Source organism: Branchiostoma floridae, chromosome 5 (genome assembly GCF_000003815.2).
Source record: "Branchiostoma floridae strain S238N-H82 chromosome 5, Bfl_VNyyK, whole genome shotgun sequence".
Classification (NCBI taxonomy): domain Eukaryota; kingdom Metazoa; phylum Chordata; class Leptocardii; order Amphioxiformes; family Branchiostomatidae; genus Branchiostoma; species Branchiostoma floridae.
Genome location: NC_049983.1, coordinates 8,557,550 through 8,573,384, shown reverse-complemented (window position 1 = coordinate 8,573,384; position 15,835 = coordinate 8,557,550). Strand labels below are relative to the sequence as shown.

Here is a 15,835-nt window from a genome sequence, read left to right as displayed (position 1 = left end):
AAACTCACGTTGGTAGAGTTTGTGACTCAGGCTATGATAATTTGCATCGATACCATATAACAGGGCTACTATAGACATTTGACACCTTTTCTAGGTGTCCGTGTGAAATGAAAATGGAGAGGTTGGAAGCAATCTACGATTCTAGCATTACATTTAGTACGGCAGTGTCAACATGTAATCCATAGCATCTGCCAACGGTCGTCACAGCAGCATATAGACCAGGTTCGTCTACAGTATTGATGCCGCCATACTTGGACTATGTAAAAGTGTGACAAAGTATAAAGATTGTTGATCTGCACTGTTTGCTTCACTAAGGTCAGAGATTTGTGCATTGTTACACTAACTGCCCTCATAAAAAACCTGGGCTACCCCTTTTTAAAAGTGAGTTATCCGGTCACAGACGATAGTCGGTACACACAATGGTGGCTTCACTATTACCCTATTCACCTTAAACACCCTCCTTAATCAGAGATTTCACTTAAAAACACCTTGATAGTACCTTACTGTAGCAGGTGCTCTATCTTCAGCAGGCAATGTGCTCCTTTCTTTGGTATCAAAGTCCAATGTCAAAGTCAAGTCACGCGACAGTCTGACGTCACTGACCTCTGTTTGTAAGGGGCAACTCACTTGACTGGGGCACCGTTGCGGTACGTCGGGGTTTGATAAAGATGGTCTCTAAGTGGCTTGCGGTACCATGGGGGTTCGTTCACTGCGGCAATTGTTATTTTCGCCAGCTTTTCTGTGCACTCACACTAACGTGCGACACTGTTGTGTTTCTAGACTATATGAACAGGTTATTGGAAATCTCAGCATTGTCAATTCATGAAAAAATCACTAGCACTGTAAAATGACGAAAATGCACCAAAAAGAGGTTTGTACGTATATTAAAAGGATATTCCGTCGTAATAATCGGCGCAACATAACTATAAGAGTTTTTTGAGGTTATAGGCATACTTCATTATATGTTACCTATATTGCGCAAAGTATAATTGGTGAATATAATTTCATTACAAATCTCTTTCCGATGCATCTTAATAATTTTACGAGCGTACATTGATTTTTTTAATGATTGGACAACGTTGTAATTTCCAAAAACCTATTTATTTGGCATGAAACGCAACAGTACCATACGTCAGTGTGAATGCAAGCTCTGGTCAATTACGGCATGTGACAAGGTTCTAGTAAGTTTAGAAACATGTATATTCTTGTAACATTTTAATGCATGGTCTTGTTGTAATCATCATGCGGTACATACAATTGCTGCACTGTAAATTAGGATTAGAAAAAAATTTTGGTTAAATATACTGTTGTTTCATGTTACGAGATAGGAGCTTAATTCCCGACGAAAACAATCTGTCCAAGACTATTTTGGATTATATGTGACGAAATGCTGATAATTTGGGGCTAAAACCATCAAAAACATACATTACTTAGTTACTTTTCCACGAGGCTTTATAACAATGGGGCTCACCCCCGAAAGTCGGGGATGTGGAAAGCTACTTTTTCAGTGTCGTCACTGTATATTCTGCGTCAAAATTACAAAATGTGCATTACTTTTATCAATTTCATTTCATACTATCAGAAGAACGTAGAAGGTCATTTGACTGCCAAAAATTACTTAAGTACTTTTCTACAAGGCTTTAAAACAATGGGTCTCACCCACGAAAGTAGGGAACTGGAATGCTACTTTTTCAGTGTTGTCACTGTATATTCTTAACTTTCATTCGTTTTGGCCTCAAAACTACAAAGTGTGCGTTACTTTAATCACTTGAATTTCATACTAGCACCCATCACCAGAATGTAGAAAGTCATTTTACTACCAAAAATTACTTTTTCACAAGGATTTATAACAATTAACCTCACCCCCGAAAGTCGGGGGTCTGGCAACTTTCTTTTTCAGTGTTGTCACTGTATATGTAGAAAGTCATTTGACTACCAAAAATTACTTACTTTTCCACAAGGCTTTATAACAATGTACCTCACCACATGAAAAGGGCTGCTACAAGTCTGGAATAGGCTAAAATGCCGTAACACTTGGCATTACCCCACGTGGTCATTATCCCACTCTGAATATGACAATCACAGATACTGCAGTACTACTTAAAGTCGCTAGATGCCGCTAGGAGGCCACTTGGAGCTAGCAAGGAGCTTTTATCAATCTAGGCCCTTTGCATTTGTTTACCCTTTTAAAGTACCCCCCAAAAAATCGAACCATTCAATTTCACTATTACTAGTTTTAGTTGATCTTTTTTAATGAGCATTACAGAATACTACTCAAGCAAAACTTCGAATTGAAAAGACGACTTACAGCTTGTTGTAGCCCTTATCTTGGGCCCCTTCATTTCTTTGCAAAAAAAAAAAAGAAACATTTCCTGTTCCATTTCTGTTTGTTATCTATCAAACTTAGCACCACTCCAATTCTCATTGGACTAGGAAATAAATGATAACAAAAACATAGAGATTATATAAGAAGAGAAACTTTATTCTTGATGAACAATTTATTCAGAAACATAAGGAATGGTGACATATGCATTCACAGAAGTATAGCCCTGCAACTTTTCGTACACACTCTTACATACATACAGACGTTCTCAACAGAAAATTTACTGCCCTTAACAAAGAACCTATGGATCCAACAGATCTCAACTGCTGGTTGTTTCCATTGATACATCTACAAAATTTCTATTACACTAGCTGATACATAAGGTATATGAGAATCTTTAGGACTGTTCCAAGAAACATATTTTACATGTGCAGTTATAATGGAGACAAACCCTGGTTACTTCTAACTGTAGCTTATCAGAATGATGGCTAGTAATAATAACATTAGTAGTGTTTTTAATGCTCCTCTTAAACGACACATTACAAAACTTTGATTTTTCTGTCAAACATTAGCATCATAAAAACATCAAGGTAAGCATGGTAAAGTACAATTACAAAATACAATTCCAAGTTATATAGTGTATTTACTGAAACTCTTGACAGCAGTGGAATCAAGCATGCCCCCCTCCCCCTCCCAACATGTACAGACGGACTCTATCATAAGTTACTGTTCGGGTTTCTGGGGTTCGGCTGGAGCTATGGTTTGACCTTGACCTTTGTTGACATCGCTGACGCAGACCCACTGTCCTTCCAACGACTCCTTCCAAAGGCTCACCTGGTCAGGACAGACAACATCGCAGGTCAGACAATACTGTTCATAATCATGAACTAGAAACACAAGGTTAGGGGCATGAAAACAAGCTATCTTTACATTCAGGATCATCTGGCCATGGTGAAAACACAATACCTAAAGGGTATAACCATATAATACCAACTTCAATTCTAGTTTAATACAGGAACTCTTCCATACTATGTGTGTTTAAAGACATTTAATACATGTACCTACGGTCACACAAAGTGTGGGTTAATCTGTGCACCTCAGGCTTTGGACATTGGAGCCATATAAATTGTGTACCCTGCATCTCCTAACAGCTATTCATAATACTGAAACAGAGTATAAATTAATAATCTCTACATGCATTTGGGCAATTATATTACCTTGTTGTCTCCCCCTGACACGGCCAGGATGTTGCCCGTTATGGACCAGCTCACATGCCACACCACGTCTGGGAACTTGTTCAACACCTGTGGGTCAGAGAGTGTCAGCATTATCTTCATAACCTATCATTGAAAAAAATAAGAAATCCTTTCTAGGAAACATATACATGAACATGTTTGTTCTGGAAACAATAGCTTGACTGGAATTTATATTAGAAATAAAAGTACCTTATGAAAAATTCTTAAAGTTCTTGAATTGGAAGAAGTTAATAAAAAGAAAATGTCAAACTTACCTTCGAGGTCCAGCTCGTGCCATCTTCACTCTTCCAGATGATGACTCTTCCATCCTGTAGACAGGTGAACACATTGGTTAAGGATGAAAAAGAATCTACATATTCTCTTGGCTAGAAAGTAGCTTGTGTATCACCCTTGTTAGTCTAAATCTGCTCCCATACTCATAAGCATAGATTCTCCAAAAATAATGTAGGAAAGCCTTTACAAACCTGTGAACAGCTGGCTATGGTCTGTGTGGGGAGTCCTATGGACGGAGCCCAGGCCACATCTCTCACCCAATCACTGTGAGCCTCCAGTTTCTGTTCTTCCTTCCACTGGCCATCCTCCTCTCTGGGGTAAATGATGGAGAATCGGTTATTCATTGCTTCCATGCTAAAAATACCCACTTGCACACTTGCAAAGGAAACCACAGTTTGCTTGGCACAACTTAAAACCCAGATAACACAGTGTACAACCTGAATTTTTTTAGTTGGAACATCAATTTTACAACACCCAAGTGCATAAGGTTTTACTTTTATTTCTTGATAAGATAAAACATAAGCAGTTACATGTGACTGAAAGAAAAGATAATAGATAAGTAGCTGATTTGAAGAAACTTGTAACTTGGAAGTGGGGCAACCTGAAATGTTGATGGTGCAACTTGGCCTTTGACTCAGGTTGCCACCAGGGCAACCTGACTGTAAAAAGTATTTCAAGCACTGCTGTTTTCTGTAGCATTTGTTGGTAAACATCATGAAACTATGGGTGGATTTTATGATTTTCCATGAAATGCAATAGGAAGGGATGTGAAAGGAGGTTTGTACAACACGGTGGTACCTTTTATGGAAAGCCATTCTGTATTTTTTACCTGTCAACTCTTCTGTGCATTTTTCTCAGTACTGTCCTGCTGTACATGTATGTACATGTCTCCACCATAATAATAAAAAAAGTCTTCCCAGTTCCATATCTTAATGTTTGAATTATAAGTGTACAATTGCCCTTATTACCAATTGAAGACTGGGGGTGCTCTATGAAACTCACATCGCACCACTGTCATACAAATTGACAAATGTGTTCCGTTCAGGTGCTACCTGACACCAATCTTTCACATAAAATATAGGGGGAACATTCGACAGTTTCCAGCATTACCTCCAAATTTTGACCAGGTTGTCACATCCTCCAGTCACAAATCTGCGAGTCTGCTGAGGGCGCTGTGAGGACGGCTGGTCCACCAGGGAGCCTGCAGCCACGGCTGGGCACCAGCTTACTGCATTACAGCCAATCTGCAACAAGCACAGGGAGACAGTCATACCACATTTGGGTATGGGAGGTTCCATTGAAAATTTGGCAGGGTGGTCAGGATCAATTTCATTTTAAATGGAATGTTGGGAGGAAATAGAGGATTTTAGTACAAGATGATTACCAAAATACAATGTACTTGTATAGCGTTATCTATATCAGGGATCGAAATACTTTTTTCTGCATACCTGCACCAGTGCAGGTAATGCTGGAAATTACCTGCACTAGACAAATTTTACCTGCACCACTCTGAATGTAGGAAGTATGGATTATGCTCAAATTGTTCAGGAGCCATTGCTATTTTTTCTTTTATACTTTATTGGTTGTAACAATCAATGCAGCTAATAGCAATCCACATACACCTACATCATATGACATTTATGTATAAAATCCAGTACATAAACCAGTGCAGGTTATGTGCAGGTAGACACCAGAAATACCTGCACAGCTCCAATTTTACCTGCACTAACCTGCATTTGCAGGTGGTATTTCGAGCCCTGTATATGCATTGGTAAATAGCTAATAAAGTAGGGATTAGTGAAATCATGTCAGGACTTTGCCATGTTTATAACTTTTAAGAGATGTTAGAAGATGGGGGCATGCTGCAGATACATTTTCAGGACATTTCTGAGAAAAAATCTATACTAATTAAACAAAGTCTTCTTAGTTACACATTCTTCTTTTAATTCTTCTGTAAACGTTTTGACGGCTATCTGTCACCTTTAAAATGTTTACGGAAGAATTAAAAAGAAGGCTGTGTAACGAAAAAGACTTTGTTCAATTGATCTACCAACCTGATGAAACTATTTACGGAAAATCTACAGACACTTTGCATTATACATGTGACAACAATGTACAGAATAGCATGAAGAATGAAACAAGTCTACTCACTGTGTGAGCATTGTTGATTTTCTTGGTGTCCCACTGGCCATCAGCTGTAAGAAAGGAACAACAATACATTCATTTCAAACAGAAATGATATGGCATGGACTAAAAAAATGAAGGAAGGTCAATTGAAACTCAAATATCTTGCTATATTTAAAGTTCAAATTCTTACCTGTGCTTGAGATGATTGACACAGCTCCGTCAGATGAACCACACACCAGCATTAGGCCAAACTCATGGGGAGCCCAGCACACAGAATTCACTAGAAGAACAGGAGCGGAGTTTTTAAGTTTTAGATGCCTTAAAAGCTTAAAATACAATCGAATATCAAATCTTGCTTTTCACAATGTTATATATCCTAATAAAGATACTGATATAGAGACAAAGCTATAAACTATGACAAGATTTAACCAATATCAATTATCAGGCAACTTAATTAGCTGCTGATGTCACACTTTGTTCTTGTTATGTGACCCAGGCTTCGGTTCAATTCAAGTTGAGAGGGATCAGAGTAGTGCTTGTTGGTACTATATTTACTTCATGCATAAAAGAATAACGTTCAATCTTTAGCTTTGAAAACATGTAGATGTAGTGCTTGATTTGTTCTTTTCTCATTCTTTAAAGAATGTTTGTTGATTGTTACCTGAAGAGTCATGGTTAGCGTACTCATACAGCCTGTCCCACTGCCCATTGGTCTCCTTCCATATGATGACCTTCCTATCATACGAACACGATGCCAGGATGTTCCCGTACATCGGGTGTGCCCAGGCCAGCTGCCACACCGGACCCTCGTGTCTGGAGAAGGAGAAAATACTCATCATCAGGATTTTAGCCAGGCATGCATCCAGGCATCATTTGGACATGCTGTTCTAAAAATGATAAGAAATTGGACACACTAGAAGAACTAGACCCACTGCATTAGAGTTAGACGTACTGCACTAGACACACTAAACTAGATGGTGGGAAGCAGATCCTCTGACAAGAATAAAATTCTGATTGACCAGGGAATCTACAAAGTGTATTAGTCACTACTAGGTCACTTGTGGTCACAATCTTCAACTGTGACCTATCTGACAGTAATTTTCCCCCTCAGTATTCCTTAGTATGTACCATTTTAACTTAAAAATCCCTAAAACTTTGCACCATGGAAGGTGGATGCTCCCCAACCCTCATACAATACTCACACCACCTATATCAATAGCCATGACTTGCCAAGAAATTTGGCCCCCCCTATAATAAAATCCTAGCTAAAAGCCTGGTTTGATTGTATATTTGTTCCTGATCGGGTCTTTTTTTCCAAAGACAACTTCAGTACATGTGTCAAAACCAGGAGATATTCATTGAATGAAACAGTTGTAATACTAAAAGCTAATAGTTGCCACTGACCCTCTGAGTTCTGCTGCTAGGATCTGTCCTCCGTTCTTGATGTCAAAGATCTTCACAGTCTTGTCTGAGGAACATGTGGCCAGGCGGACTCCATAGTAGTCCATCTGGGCATCGTGCTGTAAACAAATAATAATAAACAAATCCATAAATTTACATTTTGTTGCATATGCTCCTACTGCGTTTGTGATGGGTTCAGGTAATAGTACTGATACAGGCTTTCAAATTAATTTTTTTACAACATCAGTAGTGATATGACAAAGTTGTGTTATTGCTGGTGAGTAGAAAGAATCATTATAATTTATAATATTCATACAAAATTACAAACAGATACTTACGATCATATCTTCATGGCCAGTATCCACAGTGTTCAGAACAGACACCTGAAAGAGATTAGCAAAGTTCATGACACAAGTGATTTGTAGTTGCAGTTCTAACGTAAAATATGCCAAAAGCAAACTTGAGTGATAAAATCACAAAATATTGTTTTTTCAAACATATGCACAGCAAATTCTAAATTCTAGCGAATATAATAACGCATATAATTGCATAAACAATAACTTTGTATCGTACTAGTTATGCCCAATGTCTATTTTATTGGCGGGAAGATAGAAATTTCTATTTGTACATCATTATGACACGTCAAACCGTACAGCACAGACTTCCTGGTGATCACATCGCCCCCCTCCCCCATAGCACATTTTCTACCGCATCTTTCCCGCCCTTAGAAGAATCTAAAGTAACTCTATCATTGTCTAGGCGTAGTGTGAAATATTGGATACACTCTGGAAAGAAAATAACGGAAGAAAAAGTTAAAGTTCTCACCATTTTGGAGGAAATTTTGCACCAGACGTCAGACAACCGGTAAACGCTCGCGTGGCACTTACAGCCTCGGTCTGGTGTAACCCCGCCTGACCTCTGACGTCATGCGTGGGAAAGTAAAGTTACTTCCGGGTTTGATTTTCTGAACTTTGAAAATCTGCTGGTATATTGTGAGCGCTGTAGAATTAAAGTAGCACTTATCGATACAGTAAAAGGGTCCCATGACGTTCTGACGAATGCAGGGGCAACTTGGATGACAAAAAGGCGTCACAACATTTGTAAGTAAAGTGTGTTGAGTTAACGTTAACGTTAACTTGAATTTGTTGTTAATAACGGTGCAGTGCAATTATTGTCCCGCCCCTTTTGTATCTAACGTTACTACAGTACTAGTAGTTCTCAAGAAAAAACAACAACATCTTATTGAAGATCACGAAGATCATGACGTTTTTAATTCTAATAGCATATCAGTCAACCAAGAAGGGCAACAGAAGATAGAATGCTAAAAAAAAGCAAAGAGTTCTACTTGAAGTTGAATGAATGAAAAGAACTTACATTTAGCTTAAGCGTACTCACTGAACCAAATTGCATGGACTGAAGACCAATGCACATTCCTCAGCAATTAAAATATAGCTTTTTGTGTTTGATGGCTTGATTGATTATAAGCTCGTTCATACTTCATGCATGGTTAATATGTTTAGGTAATATGTGGAAGGTATTGTGGGTAATATGTCAGAGGTTAAGGCCCCTACAAGCCTTTAACAAAATCGTCTGGACATTAACCTGAAAATTGAGACAAAGATCAAGGCGATTAAGAGCTGTTAGCAAGTCAGGTCCTTCACCTTGCCATATTACTCGCCATTGCATTCCTGTCGCTGCACATGCATCCTTGAAAGTTTGAAATAGGAGCTTATTACACCTACTTTGATTATGTACTGCAAGCATGTTTGTGGCTCAAGAGCTGAGTTCTTAGATCAGATTAATTCTTCTCCTACAGGAAAGATGTACGACCCCAACGCTGACCTCATGACCATAGAGCAGATATCGGGTGCCAGACAGGTGCTGCAGACCAGTGGCCTGTGTTACCACACCCCTGTACTGCACCATGTACAGACTCTGTGTGGGCTGGACTCCGACATAGACCTGTACTTCAAACTGGAGAACATGCAGAACACGGGTACAGTTTAATCCAGGGTTGTAGCCAGCACCCGTCCTTCCGTCATTTGACAGAATTTTGCAGCTGAGGACGGAAAAAGATTTTGCCCATTCCGTCCTCTGTGACTGACATAAGTCGATAATGTAATGATATAAACAAACTGTTTCCCTTGTGTAATTTTTCACAAAAACAGATGCTGTTGAACAGTTTAGTCTATCAGCCAAATTTACACCTCAAAATGTAGGAAATAGCATTTCAGAGGGTCTAGATTTCAAAATTTTCCAGGGGTGCAGGTCTCCAGAGCCTTAGGAACATTGCGCCTTGGATGCTCGATAGGATTTTTTAAAAATCAAGGGGAAGAAAAATGATTTCAGGCTGGCTACAATCTCCCCAGTTTTGCACTTTCCCTAACCTAATTCTCTTGCATGATAATCCATGACATTTAATTGAAACTAGGGATAGGAGAAACTATGTATTTTTGTTTCCTTATTTCCCTTACGATATATAAACTTTGATTGATTTATATTAGAGTCAGGTGAAATACTGAACATTTCTGAGTGGGGCAAGTCTTTTAAGATATTCATCAGTAGCAGTACCATATATAGTATCATAGTGATCATTGTTTTAAAGCCTGAGTACCATCCTCTATAGTCCTTTTGCTTGCTAACAAAAGGATTGAGCCAGCAGTCACTATGGAGGATGGTACTCAAGTCTTTGTGTTTTTGCAACATTTACTACATTTAGTAATATTTTTCAGTACCGTCAAATGTATACTTGAACAGGTATAGAACACAGAGAATGTGCTGATACTGTACCTTACATCTGCTTACAGATTTGTTGTTCATGCTTCTAGTATGATATTAATAATCTTAAAACCTTAACATCTTTGACTGCTTATCTTTAGGTTCCTTTAAGATCCGAGGAGTAGTGAACCAGATGGCCCACATCCCAGACTCGGCGGCTCAAGGACAGACTCAACTCATCAGCATGTCAGCAGGGAACTTTGGGAAGGCGTTTGCCTACATGGTCCAACAGAAGGGTCTGAAGGGGACTGTGTTCATGCCTGATACAGCACCGGTCAACAGGGCTGAGCTCATCAAGGTAAGTCCTTAAACCCTAACCTTAACCCTACATGGTCCAACAGAAGGGTCTGAAGGGGACAGTGTTCATGCCTGATACAGCACCGGTCAATAGGGCTGAGCTTATCAAGGTAAGTCCTTAAACCCTAACCCTAACCCTAACCCTACATGGTCCAACAGAAGGATCTGAAGGGGACAGTGTTCATGCCTGATACAGCACCGGTCAACAGGGCTGAGCTCATCAAGGTAAGTCCTTAAACCCTAACCCTAACCCTAACCAATACATGGTCCAACAGAAGGGTCTGAAGGGGACAGTGTTCATGCCTGATACAGCACCGGTCAACAGGGCTGAGCTCATCAAGGTAAATCCTTAAACCCTAACCCTAACCCTACATGGTCCAACAGAAGGGTCTGAAGGGGACAGTGTTCATGCCTGATACAGCACCAGTCAACAGGGCTGAGCTCATCAAGGTAAGTCCTTAAACCCTAACCCTAACCCTAACCAATACATGGTCCAACAGAAGGGTCTGAAGGGGACTTGTTCATGCCTGATAATTGGCGCCAGCCAATAGGACTGAGCTCATTAAGGTGGGGAAGATTTAATCTTTTTCTTTTGTTGGTCTTTTGCAACCTTTTCTTTGTTTCTATGTCCCTCTCTACACACTTTCTTGTGGGTTAAGTTGAAGGAAAAGTGTTCACCACTAGAAAGATACAAAACAATGTATTTAGAAATGCAAAAGAGGCCACAATGACTCATGCGTCTGTTTTTAGAGTTGGGGAGCTTGTGTTTTGTGTTACGGTACTGATAATTTGCATTGTAGGAGTCTTCTAGTAAAGTTCTACGGGAGAGAGAAAAGTAAGATGTAAGATGGCAATGTTAAAGAAGGTTGAATTGACAGGCTTGAAAGACATCCACTTATAAAATTGAACTTACGAAAACAACTTCTACCTTTGATTATGCTATGTATGTTTGATTTGGAATGTGCTAAGTACATAAGTAGGTTTGTTTTAAGAAATATTTCATATATTTCACATAATATCAAGCATGGGAGGAGCTAAGGTGCAAATGTAATGCTATCTTTGACACTTGATGATTATGTATTGAACATTTAGTCTTTCATCAATTGTAATTTCCTTCTGTAAAGTTGTTTCCACTGTGATAAATTAATTGATTGATTACATTGATGATTGGTTTTATTGACAACAGAGTTATGGTGTAGATGTGAAGACACTGCCTATGTCTGAGTTGGAACCAGCAATGGACAAGTATCTCAGGAATAGCAACACGATGAAACTTAATCAGGATAACATTGATACCATGGCTGGCAATGGCAGGTCAGTCTATTAGGGACTGTGCTTGTTTTTACACACTTCTGACACTACCCTTAACCAACTTTCAGTTTTACCTCACCTCTCGTAATTCCACCAGTTACCCAAAGACTGACACATTCAAAATTGGTGTGATTGAGGCCCATACAAAATGTATAAGAATGGCTTGGACTCCTGGATAGTTTACATGCTTTGGGTTTTACTGATTTATTTGGATTCACTTTTCTTTTGATGTGACAGTGTTGGGGCACCTGTGTCAGAATTATGAGAGTTGATGTTATGGAAGCAAGACCAGCCACTGGCCCACAGTTAGCCTTTGTCAGGCTGTGTAACCAGTAATAGTGTATTACTGGTATAGTGTAAGGTGGTTAAAGGTTCAGACATTTTTTGTATTCTGTAGAGTTATGGTTTGGATGTGGAGAGAATGCCCACCTCAGAGCTCCAGCCTGAAGTAGACAAATGTGTGAAGGAGAAACACATGCACTACCTGCACCCTTTTGATGATATCAACCTCATGGCAGGACATGGCAGGTCAGTGTGGGTGCAGGACTGAAATATTATTTATTTATTTATTTATTTATCATTATTATTATTTATTTATTTATTTATTATTTATTTATTTGTTTACTGAAAGATTATCTAACATCAACTCTCATAGTAATGCCAGGTGCCATGATAACACAAAATTAAATATCATTGTTACAGAGGCCCTCTCAAGATTTTTCTTAATCCCCTCTTTCAACCTCCTTGTTAATTCTGACATAAGTATATATGTATTAAAACACCTCAGGATTATCCTGGTATCCAGCCGTAATATAGCTCTTTGTAATTGCGAAGAGGAGAGAAGAGACTCGGGAGCTATATTACAGCTGGATACCAGGCTACCTCAAGATAACCGATGCTACATTCTTAAATCTCTTAAAATCATGTCAAATTCACACATTTTTCTCACGTGGTTGTACAGTCTGTATCTAGTAATGGGTTGGAAATTCTGAGACTGTGGATTGTGTGTGTTAGCCTGGGTACCATCCGTTACTTCTACCGGGCTCCTTACACTTGCTACCTAAAAAATTTTGTAGGTAGCGTTGTGTATAAAGGAGCCCGGTAGAATACGAATGGTACCCAGGCTATGTGTGTGTGTGCTGTTTTGCTGATGCTAAACTACATTGTAAGATCTGATGTGTCTTGCTTGTTGTGTGTTAAACAGTGTTGGACTGGAGATACTAGAGGACGTTCCCGACCCTGATGTGGTGGTGGTGTGCTGCGGAGGGGGAGGTCTACTAGGTGGAACAGCCGCCGCGATCAAGCTGTCAGGACGGAGCGACACCAGAGTGTACGGGGTAGAACCAGAGGGGGGTGAGCAATGTTTAGAATGGCAGTCTTTCCAACTTACAGTACTGTATCTATATAGCCGGTATAACACTCCCTTCGGCGTAACACACCAGCTTTGCAGGCACGCAGTGCAGCAGCAGCTGGTTATATTACACTGAACGATCTGTCACACCTAACTTTTGTACATTTTATATCTGCAGATGTTCTTAAAACTACCCAGCAATTACAGTAATGCAATTATTTGATAATCTGTATCATAAAATTTCCTTTACAGTGCATATAATTGACTAGTAGATTACATTGTGTATCTATCTTGGTAAAAGATTGCATGCATGCAATGTAGTTTCTGCAATGTGAATGGATCAGTTGAGTCTTGCAGCACTGATTCACTTGAAAGAGCAAATCTTTCTTGACACAACAAAATGATTGCCACTTTTGTAAGGTCTTCTACAATACAAATATACAAATGGATACCAGTGAGTCAACTTCCTTAACGTTGCAAGTATTTGAATAACTCAACATGTTGAGATTAATTTGTATCATCCACCGTACTGGTTCTAAGGTTTAAACATTTTCAGAGATGTCTTGAATGTGACTGTTGATGTTGTGCTGCAGCGCCCTCTATGTATGAGAGCAGAAAGGCAGGGAAACCTGTAGGAGTCCAGGTGAAGACCATAGCAGCAGGACTGGCTCCTCCATATGCAGGTAAAGTCAAACCTGTAACGCTGGTTCACCTTTATTCGGTGGTTTACCTATATCCGTTGTTTTTGAAACACTGGGTATTCAGGGATATCAAGTCAAAGAAAGGTTGTTTTAAAATTGTGATATTTTCAAAACATTGCAGTTTAAAACCGCTGTCGCCTTAACAATCCCTAAATAGATCCTGTTTTTCAAAAACAACGGATATAGGTTACCCCATGGATAAAGCTGAACCAGCGTTACTAAATGCTGTACTACCATTTTCAGCCCTTGAGTGGAGACCATAGATAGGATTGACTGTCATGAAACATTGACATTGAAAATGAACTCTATGTTAACAGTCTTTCATCCAATTTCTCCTTTCTAAAAATGTTTTGTTTCAAAGAAGTGACACATTCTGTAGGAAACTGCATACAATTCAATTAGTTTTCATCAAATTTAACATGGAACTTTATGATACTTTTGTTTGAAGGAAATTATGACCTTATGTGGTTGTGTAATGCTAGTTTACCTTTATCCACGGGGTAACTTATATCAGTTGTTGTTAAAAACTAGTATTTTTTAGGGATATCAAGCTGACAGACAGTGGTGTCTTGCAATGTTTTGAAAATATTGCAGCCTGAAACCACCTTCCATCAAGTTGATACCCCTAAATACCCTGCGTTAAAAACATTGGACATAGGTTACCTCAAGAATAAAGGTGAACTAGTATCAACATTACAGTAGCAGTAATTAATGCTCAATCTACTATCCTTCATGAGACTGAAATACAACCTACTTTATTTCTCCATACAGGTTCAAATGCTTACAGACACAACATGGCGTTTGTAGAGGATGTCCTTCTGGTCAGCGATGACGAGATCCTAGCAGCGGTGAAGCTGTTGTTTTCCCGCGGACTTGTGGTTGAGCCGTCGGGCGCGGCGGCCTTTGCCGCGTTGATGTCTGGGAAGATACCGGACGTCAAAGGGAAGAAGGTCGTTGTTGTAATAACTGGTGGGAATGTCACAACCCAAGAACTGTCGAAGATTTGTGGATAACATTTAGTAGGGAATTAGTTAAGCATTGATAGCCATAGCAAATATGTAACGACTTCAGGAAGAATAGTGGTACAATATATCACTAATGGAGATTCAAATGAATCAAATTAAAAAAGGAAAGGAGATCTACAATTTGTAATAAACAAATCTCAGGGATAGTGATGAAACTGGTGCCTTTGATATTCATATTTGATGAGCTAAATTTGGAAAGCAGTGAATTTCATTATGGTCTTTTACTGTTTCTCTGGCAAAAAATGAGCTTCCTGTAAGAAAGCAGTTGGAAGTTGAAAAAGAATTGTGATGTTGCTTTTAAATTGTCTTTATTGGTAAATAATATTAGATGCCTTTTCATGCCTTACATGTGGAATAGAAAATGTGTCTTCTAATATGTGTGATCCAGAATCTGTGAAAACTCTTGAATATCATCATAATTATCTTTTAATGTAGAACTTGAATGAAGACCAGATAACCCACACAATATTTTAGAGGCCATACAATTTCCTGCATTCTGAGTTCAATGCCATGTTCTTCTTAATGTTTTCCCCTGATATTAATCCACTTAAAATTAGGGCAGAAATCTGCTATAAGTATCATCTTTGTTATTAGTTATCTATAACTAATCTTTACAATGCTCTTCCTATGTATGGGCTATGTACTACATTACACAGGAAGAAAAGTCCATATGAAAACAACTGTTCTTGCATAATGATGGTCTATGTAGAACTACACAAATTCAGTCAGAACCTGCCCCTGTCCTTGGTGCTGATTTTGCAATCATTATTGTTCGTGTACCTGAGTTTAATGCTTGGTGCTAGTTGAACTCATCATATTAAACTGTTATCAGTTCTGCATACTGCGTCTTCATGCATTCATCACTAACTCTCTCTGCTGTGATTTTTTTACATGGAATAAAAAAATCAGTGGACCGGATGTTGGACCGATTTCAAAATGAACAAATAATATCGACAGGCGTTCATGTGTTTTTGGTGCCTACGGGTAAAAAA

At 39.0% G+C, this 15,835-nt stretch overlaps 2 protein-coding genes across 4 annotated transcripts; one reads left to right on the top strand and one right to left on the bottom strand.

Moving 5' to 3' along the window:
• Positions 1-2,458: 2,458 nt before the first annotated feature.
• LOC118416036 (protein SEC13 homolog) lies at positions 2,459-8,307 on the bottom strand. Its single transcript, XM_035821081.1, has 11 exons — positions 8,206-8,307; positions 7,719-7,763; positions 7,384-7,499; positions 6,641-6,792; positions 6,170-6,259; positions 6,004-6,047; positions 4,963-5,096; positions 4,044-4,164; positions 3,834-3,887; positions 3,541-3,627; positions 2,459-3,157 (listed from the first exon to the last, which is right to left on the bottom strand). Exons 1-11 carry the CDS (start codon positions 8,206-8,208, stop codon positions 3,047-3,049), a joined length of 957 nt encoding a protein of 318 aa, XP_035676974.1. The 5' UTR covers positions 8,209-8,307; the 3' UTR covers positions 2,459-3,046.
• Positions 8,308-8,356: 49 nt separating this feature from the next.
• On the top strand, positions 8,357-15,749 carry LOC118416035 (L-threonine ammonia-lyase-like). Of its 3 annotated transcripts, XM_035821080.1 has the most exons (8): positions 8,357-8,480; positions 9,197-9,376; positions 10,260-10,378; positions 10,488-10,565; positions 12,164-12,294; positions 12,971-13,119; positions 13,711-13,800; positions 14,590-15,749. In XM_035821080.1, exons 2-8 carry the CDS (start codon positions 9,202-9,204, stop codon positions 14,829-14,831), a joined length of 984 nt encoding a protein of 327 aa, XP_035676973.1. In that variant the 5' UTR covers positions 8,357-8,480; positions 9,197-9,201; the 3' UTR covers positions 14,832-15,749. The 3 variants fall into 3 exon arrangements, with proteins under 3 accessions (XP_035676973.1, XP_035676971.1, XP_035676972.1); XM_035821078.1 differs by lacking the exon at positions 10,488-10,565 and having other exon boundaries at positions 8,360-8,480; positions 10,260-10,456; positions 14,590-15,745; XM_035821079.1 differs by lacking the exon at positions 10,488-10,565 and having other exon boundaries at positions 8,372-8,489; positions 10,260-10,456; positions 14,590-15,746.
• Positions 15,750-15,835: the final 86 nt, after the last annotated feature.